The 13,710-nt window shown below is 34.3% G+C and overlaps 1 protein-coding gene across 5 annotated transcripts in view; it reads right to left on the reverse strand.

Moving 5' to 3' along the window:
* CSMD3 (CUB and Sushi multiple domains 3) overlaps positions 1 to 13,710 on the reverse strand; it is a 1,246,643-nt gene that overhangs the window by 701,480 nt on the left and 531,453 nt on the right. For all 5 annotated transcript variants that reach the window (XM_032316321.1, XM_032316320.1, XM_032316319.1 and 2 more), the window contains one exon: positions 12,787 to 12,874. In XM_032316321.1, the coding sequence (XP_032172212.1) occupies positions 12,787 to 12,874 (88 nt within the window). The remainder of the gene's footprint in view (positions 1 to 12,786; positions 12,875 to 13,710) is intronic.

Here is a 13,710-nt window from a genome sequence, read left to right on the forward strand (position 1 = left end):
TCTTCATGTAAGCATATATTGCAAGAACTTCCCTCTTAGCATTGTTTTTGCTATATTCATAGGTTCTGGATTGTTGTGTTTCCAGTTTTGCTTTTCTCACAAAACTTTCTAATTCCTCTGGTAACTTTATTTGATTAATTACTTTCTCAGTTGTTTAATTTCTATATGTTTGTGAGTTTTCCATTTTTTTCATTATTGATTTCTAGCTTTGTGCCATTGTGGTTAGTGAAGATATCTGGCATGATTTCAATCTTCTTGAATTTGCTAAGACTTGTTTTGTGGCCTAACTTATGGTCTATCCTAGAAAACATTCTACACTCACTTAAGAACTATATGTATTCTTCACCGGATAGAATATTCTGTATATGTCTGTTAGGTCCATTTACTTCACAGTCTTGTCAAACCCACTGTTTCCTTATTGGTTCTCTTCTGGATGCTGTATCCACTGCTAAGAAGGGGATTTTTAAGTCTTTATTACTGTAGTACTATTTATTTCTCCTTTGAGCTCTGTTACTTTTTGCTTTATATATACTTAGGTAGTTCAATTTGTAAATATTTACACTCATTATATATTCTTGATGTACTGAGTCATTTATTGTCAATGTTTGTTTTTAAGTTTAAATTGAGACTCATACGCATCATATTGTTGGCTCTTGTTTCTTTTTATTTTTTTAAAAATCTGTTCAGCCATTTCTATGACTTATAAGTAGAGAATTTAATGCATTTACATTTATGTAATTATCAATATGTAAGGACTATTGTTATTTTGTTAATTGTTTTCTGGTTGTTTAATAGATCTATTGCTCCTTGTTTCTTATCCTGCTGTCTTTTTTTTATGTTTTGATGTCTTTTGGTAACCACATGCTCTGATTTCTTGATCATGCCCTTTTGTGTAATTACCACAGGATTTTCCTTTATGGTTACCATTAGACTTACATAAAATACCTAAAATTTATAGCACAATATTTTAAACAATAACAATTTCAAATCTCCAATAGATCATAAACTTTACACTTTTACTCCCTTCTCATATGTTAGGTTGATACTGTTACAATTTACATGTTTTTAATTATTATTATGTAACTAATAAAAATTATACTAGTGATGCTTATTTTTATTATGTCCACTTTTTAACTTTTAAACTAATGTTTTAAATGAATTATGCACCACTATTACTATATTACAGAATCTATGACCATACATTTAACATTACCGCTGAGATTTTTATTACATTTATATGTATAACTACAACTTCAGCCTTTTTTCCTTAATTTCTCTGATCACATAACCTAATAGTAGGACTTTTATCTCACCATAAAACTAAATGACTTACAGGTAGCAGTTGCTGAAACAGAAATATTCTTGTAAGCACATAATCAATACTTTTATAGTCATTGAGGAAATTATAAGAAAATCCTGGGAGTAAGATATCTTATGGGGCATGCTATGATTTTCCTACCATTTTGTGCTAATCTCCAAGGTGAGACTCCTAACATCTGTGTTTTGAAATCCTAAAAGCCTATTTTTCTAATTTGAAGTGTCTATGGAGCATAACAGGCTTTCAAAGGGAAAAATGCTGCCAAAATGATATAGAAACTGCCAACGATTTCTATGCTGAAAAATAAATTAAAAGTGTAAATACCTCTTAAAATGATAACCAAATGTCTGGGAAGGCTCAGCTTCTGGAATACTTACCTTACACAGACTTTCCTTCTGGGGCAAGGCCTTCCCTGACACCTTCCCTTTAAAGAGATGTCACTAGATGGGGACAAGAATTTGCCCTCTCTTCGAGAACAAAAAAAAATTTTGGTTCCAAAATTTGGGTTTTTATTTGGCTTATTAAAACACTAGTATAGCTTAGTAATGGAAACACCAGGGTACATGCTTCTCATCTGGTAATATTAAACCCCTACTATTGTCAAGAAAAGCGGACTAACATGATATAAATCCATCACACTTTTGAATGTGGACCAACCTTCACCTGTCCTCCTAAAATGAGCTTTCTAAATATGCAGGTATATTCATTTATATGTCTTACTTAGATATTTGTAAAGAGATTATTAATAAATGAAACTTCCTGGAAGTGTTCCATCTATCCCCACAAAAATCTTCTAAAGAATAGCCTACAACTGTGACATTTCCTTCCTTACCACACAGCTATTTCCTATTACTTTGATAATTTTCTTAAGGTTTTATTTTTAAGTAATTTTTACACTCAATGTATGGCTCAAACTCACAACCCTGAGATCAAGAATTGTACACTCCTCTGACTGAGACGGCCAAGCACTCCTCTTAGTAATATTTTGTACTATGATGTTTTGTATCATCTCTTAAGTTATCAATGACTTCTCCATCTCTAAATTAATTTTATCTCTTCTTATTTACCTCAATTCTTCTGTCATCTTTGTAACTTTTTTTTTTTTTTTTTTTTGGCTTTAGTAGCTAAGGAATATCTTGGTTTCTCTGAGTCTAGTCATTCTACCACCAATTTTTCACTCTTTTCTTGAATCCATTTCCTCCTCCCATTCTCTAAAAAATAAGATTTGCTCCTTGTCCCTTCTTCAAAACTCTCCTCCTTTACTGTATATTCTGCTTTGGGAATGTCATTGCCTCCTGAAAGCTTCAATAATCATGAATTTCTTTTTTTTTAAGTCTTTATTATTTTCATTTTTCAGAGATTAGGATCTTTATTTTTAACTTTTAATAAACTGGACTAGTGTTTCCTCTAAAACAAACATACATTACTACAAGTGAAAGAGTATGGAATTTGGAATTCAATTAAGTTCATTTAAAGCCTTTTATTTTCCCCAAAGATCTGTTTTCTCTTTAATAAAAACAGAATGACATCAAATCATACTGCTATAGCAAAGAACTAGTTATCTAATGTTACAAAATTGTCTGGTAAAGTACTCGGGCTAAAGTAGAGCTCAAGAATGACCCGTTACCTTTCCCCTCCTAATTTTAGTATGATTTTTCAAATGCACTCAGATTTCAAAATCTTTATTCTTTCCCCAAATCCTGCAACCCTTTGATTCTACTTCTTCAATCTCATTAATTGATTCCTTTCAATTCTCATTGCCTTTATCTTTCTTTACACCCTAAAAATTTCTCATCTGAGCAACAGCAATAGCTTCCTATTCTACTACAAGATGTATTACACTTAGCTTTCAGGTAAAGATTTTTATTGCATAGCTACTGCTATATTACCCTTGATCAAAAACTTGGATCGCCCAGACATGTGGGTGGCTCAGTCAGTTAAGCATCCTACTCTTGATTTTGGCTCAGGTCATGATGGGTCATGAGATCAAGCTCCATGTTGGAGATTGGGATTCAGACCCCAGCTTGGGGAATGCTTGGGATTCATTTTCTCTCTCTCCCTTCCCTAAACCTCAACATGCTGTCTCTCTCTGAAAGAAAAAAAATAATTGAATCTCTTCATAGCTCATGGAATTAAGAATACATATAATATCAATTATTACATACAGAAATACCATAGCTTAAAAACACTTTCACAACTATTATTTTTCTGCTCATTAAAATATTATATAGGTTGCGGTGCCTGGGTGCCTCAATCAGTTAAGTCTCAGACTATTGGTTTTGGCTCAGGTCATGGTCTCATGACCATGAAACCATGGTCATGAGACTGAGTCCCACATTGGGCTTCATAGTGAAGAATCTGTTTGTCCCTCTTCCTCTACTCCTTCCCACCACCCTCACTCTCTTACTCTCTTGCTCTCTCAAATGCATAAATTAAAAAATCATTTTAATAAAATATACATGGTATATTCCCATTTTGCTAATGAGTAAACTTGTATGCCAGAAGATTGTGTGCTTAGCTGTAATAAAGTTAGCCCTCAAATTACAAGCTTATAGCTTGTAATTTGGTGCTCTTTTCCTTTTGTTTATACATTTGCATTCTAGCATTTAAGTTCCTTCTTAATACAGTCCAAACCTAACTTTCTGACATTATATTCCAATTCTGCCATATTGTGTTACAGAATGCTAGACGTGCCTCTTACAGAAAATAGATCATTTTAGTTGTGTGAAGTGTATTTTTAAAAAGAGATTTTTTTTTAAAAAAGCTACTATTCTCTTAAAATAACCAGTTGCTTAAGGCAAACTGTTCTTCCAAATGCCTCTACCCTTTATCAGCTCAGCAATACAGCACATGCTATTCTCTCTTTCTAGAACGTGATCCTGCCAATCTTTCCCTATAAGAATCCTATCCATTCTTCAGATGGATTTTCATCTTCCTTATTTTCTCATAATTTATATCCATGTTCTCTTGGCTCATATAACTTAAATGTATTCACTTGTGGGCTTTCTCATATCATCATACTGGAATTTATTCTATCCCTTGAAGACAGATACCATCTTATAATTTTTTTCATCACCAAGCCAAAATTAGTTTAGATGCTTAAGAGAAGATTGCTGAGTAAACCTGCACTGCAAACTTCCTCTCATATTATATTTTAAGACTAATGCAACTAAGACTTGTACTGTTGTCCATAAGGGAAGATGTTTCTGACATCTTTCAGTTTGAAAAGACATATTACCTAGGTCTGAAAACAAAGAGTATGCAAGCATAACTTTGCTATTGTTTCTTGGATCCCAGATTGCCCAGAACAATATTACCATAGTAAAACTAGTTCCTATAAAAAATGTATTTTAAGATATGTAAATATGTAGAAGAAATAGTGGGACTAGAATTTTAAAATTACTTCAATTGTGTTATCTAAGCTAATAGGATATTTAGAAAAATGTGATTTATAAAAATACTCAACATGGTGAGTCTAAAAGAAAATAAGTAACGAAAATCGCAAGACTTAGCATTTATACTGTGCACACTTTCTGAGGAACTTAGCACTTTATCTGTACTTTGTCTACTTTATTTTCATGGTCTCATTATTGGAGGGGAGAAACAAGCTGTTTTTGCAGTGTTATGATAAAAACACTAAAAAGAAAAGGTGATGCAAGAAATAGCAAAATAGTTACAGGCCACAAATAATTTAAATTGTGGTAATCTTTCATGAAATACAGTTTAAAATACACATATTTAGAAATACATTAAAATATTCCAACTGTAAAATAATCTTTATTGAATAAAATTATTTACAGGTAAGGTAAGTATCTTGGTTTGTGCAATGTGGGAATACTTGATGTATACTAATTCTTAATCTATAAAAATGGGATTTCATGTATTTTATGCCACACATTATTAAATTACATTTTTTGAAAAGTTAAATTATGATAAAATGAAATATTAAAAATGCTTTCTGGTGCCATTATTAATGATCAAAAAAACATAAAAGCAAAATTCAATGTCAGATCTGTCAGATTTTCCCATGCTGCATTTGAATAGTTATTCAGATTTAATATTTATAACTTCCATAGTAAAACACTTTTTTTATTGAGTGGATGTGATTTTTATCAAATAAAATTCCATTATTATGATGGAAATGCTATGTGACCTAGACAAAGTGAAACAAGTGATTTGACCTTAATATGAGATGGATTATGCAACGAAATAAATTGAGAATAAGAGAAAAAAATAAATAAAACACAAGAAGAGATATCTGAATAAAAAGAAGCTTTTTTGTTTTAAAAATATGGATACCATAAGAGACAGGCAAGAAATTTGGCTAGGGGAAAGAAGGAAAAGTTCTATCAAATCACTGATAAACCAAACATAAAAAAGGACTTATATGTGATGCAGACTGAACTAGCATTTTCTTTATAAAAGGCTTTTTGTAGAATTATTACTTTCAACTGCATTTCTCCATAGTTAATCCATAAGGAAGTTCTGTTGATTCTATTTCCAAAGATATTCTATGCCCAATACTCTCCATTTCAATTAAAACCTTCCTTGAGAGTTTAAGTTCAAGACCATGAAGTAGGAAGATCCTGAACTCACTTCCTTCCAAGGACACACTGAGTCTACAGCTACAAATGGAACAATTTCCTCCTTAAAAAAAAAACAACAAACCTAAAGACTGACTAAGTGACCACTACACACCATGCAAACAAGAAGAAATCCACATCAAAGGGTACAAGAAGTTGGGAAACAATCTCACAATAAATCCTAGCCCTTGTGCAGCAACCCACAATGGGGAAGAAACTCAAAACCCAGAGTTTTTCCCTGAGGATCAAAGAATTTGAACCCTACATCAGGCACCCCATTTTTAACACATGCACTTGGGAGATGAGGCCCGACACAACATCTAACTTTGATAACTATTAGGGCTTGGGTCCTGAGACTCTCAAAACTGTAGCAATCTGAGAGGTAGCTCTTAAAGGTCACAAGTGCCCCGATTCACCTGCCCCAAGGCCCAGTTCAGAAGCAGTTACTGGTGACCAGACGTAAAGTGAAAAAGGCTCACTTACTGTATTAAAGTATCAGCCTGAGGAACAGGCATCTAATTTAACACATACATCTATCCTCTGGATATATCCTCTAGACAGAGCCTGGCAGGGGCCATCTTCACAGTCTCCTTTTGCTGTGCTCCAGAGCACTAGTATTTCTCAGAAGGGAGCTTTTATAGGTATCTGTCACCCTTACTTTTGTGATTATCATCCAGGGGATACTTCTTAACTGCCTTGCTCTAGAGACTAAGAGAATTTGCATTTCTGGCCCCATGAGACTCTAATGGTGCCACCCAGAAATAAGTTTACAACCCTGTCTGGCACCCCCATATTGTAACGGCTGCCAGGGGACATCTCTACATCATCTGATTCTTACGGTCAGTGGGATTTTCCTTGGTGGGTCCCACAGGACTACAACCAATGGAGAAAGTGTTCCTAAACAGCTACCACAGCAATGCACAGCAAGAGACAACAGAAACAGGTCTTTCTGTGAAGGAGGCCAATTACCTAACCATCACAACTGTGTGCAGAGGGGCTTGCTCTTACTTAAACACACATTTGGGAGCTCACTGTAATCCTTTCCAGAAACTTTGGAGGTCATGTGTGATCTTTGTCCTCACCCTCTGCCATGCTACAGGGCACTAGAGTCTCCTGGAGGGGAGTTTCACATACATTTAGTGCTCTGTTTTGTATTTTTGGTGTCCAGGTTTTTTGGCTACCACCAATGGTACACTCTTTGATTGCCTGGCTCTCTGGTAGCTCAGGTGGAAGGTGGTTTTATTACTGAGTCTATAGGACTGTGGCAATCAGAGAAACATTTCTTGACAGGTTACCACCCCCAGGCACTGTGCAAACAGTGGAATGAGGCACAACCCCTAGCCTTTCTGTAAAGAACTCTACCTCTTCTGGAGCTATGGTCGGAGGGGAGAGCTTTGGGTTTGGCCCACATCTGCTGGTCTGTGGAACTGATCTCAGGGAACACAGGTTATGGACACCATCTTAATACAAACTCTCAACAAAGTAGGTATAAATGAAGCGTACCTCAACGTAATAAAAGCCTGACAAGCCTGAATCTATTATGACATTCAACAGTCAAAAGTTGAAAGTGTTTCTTCTAGGATCAGGAACAAGACAAGGATGCCCACTCTTGACACTTCTATTTATCATCATATTGTAAATCCCAGCCAGAACAGTTAGGCAAACAAACAAACAAACAAACAAAAAACCATATATACATATGTATATATATACATATATATATGCATACAAATTGAAAGAAGTAGAACTGTTAGTAGAACAGTAGAACAAATAGAAAGTAGTAGATCTGTTACTATTAGCAGATGGTATAAAATCCCCATTAATAAACTGTTAGACTAATAAACAAATTCAGTAATTTTGTAGGATGTACCAATAACAAACTATAAGAAAAAATAGAGAAAACAATTCCATTTACAATTGCATCCAAAAAATAGCTAGAAAAAAAATTAACCAAGGATGTGAAAGACCTGTATATTGAAAACTACCAGACAATGATGAAAGAAAACAAGGACTATAGAACTGCCCCCATTATTCTTCTGCTTTATGTAATTTGATGATCCAGAGCCATTACCTACCTGAAGTGTCTCTTCATGCTATTTCAATTTTTTTCAACCTCTGTCACTGCAGTGAAATCACTCTTGTCTATAATCTTCATGCTGACAAATTTAAGACAGTCTTCTCTCCTCTCATTCTGTTTTTCAATAGCATCCAACACTCCTCAACCTCTTTTCAAGAACTTCCTTCTTTTGTTTCACTCCTATTCCTCTCACCACTCATAAGCATGATTTGATAGCATCTTGTATTCCATCATATCCTCAAATAGCATCAGTCGTTGGGACTAAGTCATAGATTGTCTCATCTTTCTATAAAGTTTAAATGATGTCATCTATCATTCTGTTTTAATATTCTTTATAGCATCTACATTCTGATGGTCCTTGACTATCTCTGAATTTCAAATATGTTCAACTACAAACTTAGCATATCTGTGTGGAAAACTTTAAGTCATTTAAAGTTTAAAATCTCAAAAGTGAACTCTTAATTTTCCTCCTCAAAACTCGGGACTTCTAACATAAATGATTTTTTTTTAAATTTATTTATTTGAGAGAGAGCATGAGTAAAGGAGAGGGACAGAGGGCCAGGAAGAAGCAGACTCCCTACTGAACAGGAGCCAATGTGGGGCTCAATCTCAGAATTTGGGGATCATGCCTTGAACCAAAGGCAGGTGCTTAACTGACTGAGCCATCCACGTATCCCCACACTTAATTAAATATTATCATGTACTCCATTCTCATGTTAGTTAAGCCCAGAAAATTAGGGATCATCTTTTATTTTTCTTACTTTCCATAACAAATTGTCATTGGATACTAAAAATTTTGTATCTTTAAAGGATATCCTGAGTTTGTCTAGTTCACGGACATCACCATAGCTCATCTTCACCATCTTACTCGCAGACCACTCCAGTCATCTTCTAACTAAAACCTCTGTTTCCTTCATTCTCTCTATCAGAAGTATAAAGCATGATATACTGAAAATATAAGATCTACTGAAAATATAAATGAGACCACTTCACTCTCTCACAATTCTTTGTAGTTTCCTATTACATGAGGATGAGTTCAAGTAGCCTGGGAGTGACCATGGTGACCCAGAGAGGTCTTGCTCAGTCTAATAGGAACAGGCATTAATTGGTTCCAGTAGCTATTTCCATGAAGGTACGTTAGTTTCTGTTGACAGATATAACAAGGAAATACAAAAATCTTTGTGAGTGTCCATGTGCATGTGTGTGTGTGTGTGTGTGTGTGTGTGTGTGTAATCTCCTAATTTTTAAATGTTGGCTCTCAATTTTTTCAAAACACTGTGAGCTTAAAATAAAACATATCTTCAGTCCAGATTAGGCTGAATGGCTGCCAGTTTGCTTCCTCAGCAGAAAAGATCTGGTTTTTCCTTATTTCCTCCACTTCATTTTATGCTTTTCTCCCATTTACATTCTATAATTTAGATGATCTTTATTTTCCTGGAATATCTCATCAAGCTATTCCTCCATGTGAGGCTCTTACTTTCTTATAGTCTAGATGCAAAAAATTCTTGTACCAGTGAGAGTGGGACCTTCTTAAAACGTGTGGGTTCCCCCTGACCCTTTTATTCTCTCATACAAAAGGTTGTTTTTTTTCTTATTATATTTTTTGATTTCACAGTACTGTCCTAAATTTGGAATTACAACTGTATGTGACATTTAAACTTTTGTCTTTCCTGCATTAAATTTTCATATGGGAGCCATGCTCTATGTCTACTGGTGTGTGTTTTATTTGTTTCTTGTATAGAACCAGGAACATAATAATCAATATAAGTAGATAATGAATATATAATGGTCACTAGATTTCTCTTCCTCTCTATATAACATTTTAATCATCCTCTATAATATAGCTCAATGTTAACTTCCTATGACCCTTTCTCCTAGCTTCCAAAAATTCCATAGCCCCTCTGTATGTTTGCAACATTTCACACATTCTTAAATTATGATTATCTTTTATTCTGTGAGCTTTTTTTCTTTTTTTTCTGAAGATTTATTTATTTGAGAGGGAGAGAGAACACACAGGAGGGAGGGGAAGAGGGAGAGAGAGGATGTCAAGCAGACTGCCTGCTGAGTATGGAGGCTGACATGGTGCTGACCCTGAGACCTGAACTAAACTGAAATCAAGATTCCGCACTTAACCATCTGAACCACCCAGGGTCCCCTGACTGTAAGTTTCTTGGTGCCTAACATTCATCATGGTGCTTGAAATATGATTACAAAATAATCTTTTAACAGGATCCATGACACCTGAAGGTAATTTAGCTCACCATATTAAGTCTATTTCCAGTAAAGCCATTTAATTTTGCAAAAAGTGGGACCAAGTAAATAGTCATAATGATTATTCTGTAATTCACATCATACTGTAAAAGGCACTTGCACAAATACTCTAAATACTTCGGAGCATAATGTAATATAGTGAATAAGTGGTCAGATTTTGGAATCAGGAAGTAATAAGTTCAAATTTCAGTTCTATCAAATTATTACCTAGTTAAACAGAGCTTTAGTTTTCTAATTTGTAAAGTGGGCATAGAATAATAAATACTATATAATATTTTATAATAAATTTTAAAAAGTGTAAAAAACACATAGTACATTGCTTATCACTTTGAAGTCTACAAAATACCACTTTTAATTATTGAAACTGAGAGATTTACTTGATTTTTAATAAAGTCAACTTATTAAGATCAGAGTTTGACTAGATATCAGGTCTTTTAAATATCTCATTAGTGTTTTTCTTCAAACATTTTCATATATATTAATTATGAGGCTGGTTAAATAAAGTTGTATAATTTTTTTAATAAAAATTACAATTGTATTTATGTTGAAAGTATACCATTTTTCTTCCTCTCCCTCTATAGTAAATGTAACTTTGGGTCATCTTGGAAGATCCTTGGGTTCAAAATTTCCATAGGTCTCTATTTTAAGAACTATCTACCCACCCCATCCCCTAAGGATATTCCTTAGTCCTTTATACAAATAATATAAAGGGGTAAAAATTCTAAATGTGTGTTAGGTGGACGTATAATCATTATCAATAATTTTATTAAAAATATATGTATTATGGATACCTTGTAAAACAAACATTTTTGAATGTAAATTATTGGTTAATATTTTATAGCATTTTTATATCTTTTATTTATAAAATGCTACAATAATCAGAGGTCTAAAATTTCAAGGTTTTAAAAAATATTGTTTGCCAGTTATGGAAATTAACACCTACCACATTATACTACATATATTCTCTTGGTTGTTATTAAAATTAATTTTGAATTAATAACATAAATACTAAAAATGAAAGGGGAGAAACTGGAGTGGGAGATGAACCATGAAAGACTATGGACTCCGGGAAACAAACAGAGGGTTTTAGAAGGGAGAGGGTTTAGGGGATGGGGGCCTAGTGATGTATTAAGGAGGGCACGAATTGCATGGAACACTGGGTATTATACACAAACCATGACTCACGGAACACTACAACAAAAACTAATGATGTAATGTATGGTGACTAACACAACACAATTTAAAAAAATACTAAATACTAATTTTAAGATGGAGATACAACATATTACTTATGTCTACTTCTGAAAAATACTTATAAAATATTTATAGAGCATTCCCAGGAAGGTTTCACAAGCAGTACCTCATTTGAAATCACCATTAGATGTGCTAAATTTGATTTACATGTTACAGAACAGAAAACTCAGGCAGACGGTGTAAGGACCTATTTAACCAGAGGCTTCCATTAAGGTTAAACAAGGTCAACAACCTTGTTTAACTTTTAAACTTTCCCTGTTCCCCTTCCCCCAGGGGACTGACTTAAAAACAAGTCCAGGAAACCAGCCCCAGTTAACAAAGCCCAGACACAAGGGTGGGTCAGGCCAGGTGGAGACATCTGATCAGTGGGGGGTTGCATACTGTCTCCCTAGCTACCATAGAGTATGGGCCCTGCCCTTTGGGAGCCTTTTGGGCGCCAATTCTAACCAAGGCATAATAGGCTAGGTCAAATGTCTACTATAGGGTAAAGGGTAATTCAATTGGTCACCTAGCATCACTGTGAAGCTTTCTCTGTGTGTTACAATCTCATTGGCTACCTGTGTGTGGCCAGGCCCGACCCCATGGCCTTTTCCCTTAAAAGCTAGTCTGTGAAACAGAGAAGGGTCGCCCTCTCTTGTAAAAGGTGCGCCCGGAACATTCGGTCCGATTCTTGATGCTTGGTATGGAATAAAGCTTTGCTTGACCTTCACTTTATATCAGTCTTGCTCCTTTAATCACAGACCCATTTTGGGGGGGACCTAACAACAGGATTCAGTTATTTACTTAAGATCAGACAACTATTAAGCAGAATTTGATCTCTAACTCATGTCTTTCAAATCCAAAGCTCATGATTTTTCACTTATTGTATGACAAGAAATTGTGCTTTGTTTTTTAAAGATTTTATTTACTTATTCATGGAAGACACAGAGAGAGAGAGGCAGGGACAGAGGCAGAGGGAGAAACCGGGTCCTTACTGAGCAAGGAGCCCAGTGTGGGACTTGATCCCAAGACCCTGGGATCATGACCTGACCGAAAGGCAGATGCTTAACCAACTGAGCCATCCATGTACACCAAGAAATTGATTGTTTAAACTCCAGAAAAATATCCTAATAAAATTGGTACACTAATCACTTTAAACTAATGATATGTTAATGGTAACAAATAAATAAAATATAGCTGCTATTATTTTAAATCACCCAGTCTTCATCCCCATATTATTGGTTATTTTTAAATTTTAAGTTAAACTTTGACAAAATAATAAAATAAACAATATAAAATATTACCTAAAGTCTGATCCAACTCTCTTCCCATTTTCTGGTTCTCCCGGATCTGGGCATAGATTGGAAGCTGTTTTAATACCTCCCTCATTTACTGTAACAAAAGAAACAAAAAAGAAAGAATGAAAACATGATTAGAAAATCAAGGAAAATGTTAATTGAAAAATTTACATAAAATATATTCTTACATTTTTTATAATCACTGTAGTTTAAATGTAGAAAGATCAAATGTAGTTTTATAATCCAGTAATAAAGACAATGCATTTTTGCTATTAGTGGACCTGTAAGTTTGATGTTCATCTTCAATGACATACTATTCTGAATATTAACACATTAGCAGTTAACACTTTATTTTTAATTACTACCAAATTGTGAATTCTCTGGAAATGCATTCCCAGGGTATCAGTGCCAGAATTTCCATTAATTACTGGCAATAAAGCAGTCACTACCAGCATGACAGTGTCACTTGGGTACCTACTATTTTTAAAGTTCCAATAAAAAAACAAGACCCTATGGGAAAAGTTTAAGATTGTTAGCACTTCCTATCTGACATATAATGAAGCACTGTGCTCTGTCAACTTAAAGTAAGACTATGGTTCCAATTACCAAACATGTCAATGAATTATGATATAATGCTGAAAACCAAAATAATGGCTTTTCCCTCTAGCAATATACATGATTATGTTTTACTTGACATTGTACACATTTCCAGTGGTTTCTCCAGAACACTCCGTTAATGAAAGATTTATTAATATTTTCAATGAATGGATCACAGTGAGTAACTAAATCTTCAAGACAGATATCTTAATGGGAAGAACTTTAAACCTGATAGTTCTGATATAATGAGTGATATTATTTTATAAATTCAATCTCTTATTGAACTAAAGAGAAGCTGCTATTTTGCTTTTCATCAACTTCTGTTTTTTGAGA

Source organism: Mustela erminea, chromosome 16, assembly GCF_009829155.1.
Source record: "Mustela erminea isolate mMusErm1 chromosome 16, mMusErm1.Pri, whole genome shotgun sequence".
In the NCBI taxonomy this organism is placed as follows: Eukaryota; Metazoa; Chordata; class Mammalia; order Carnivora; family Mustelidae; genus Mustela; species Mustela erminea.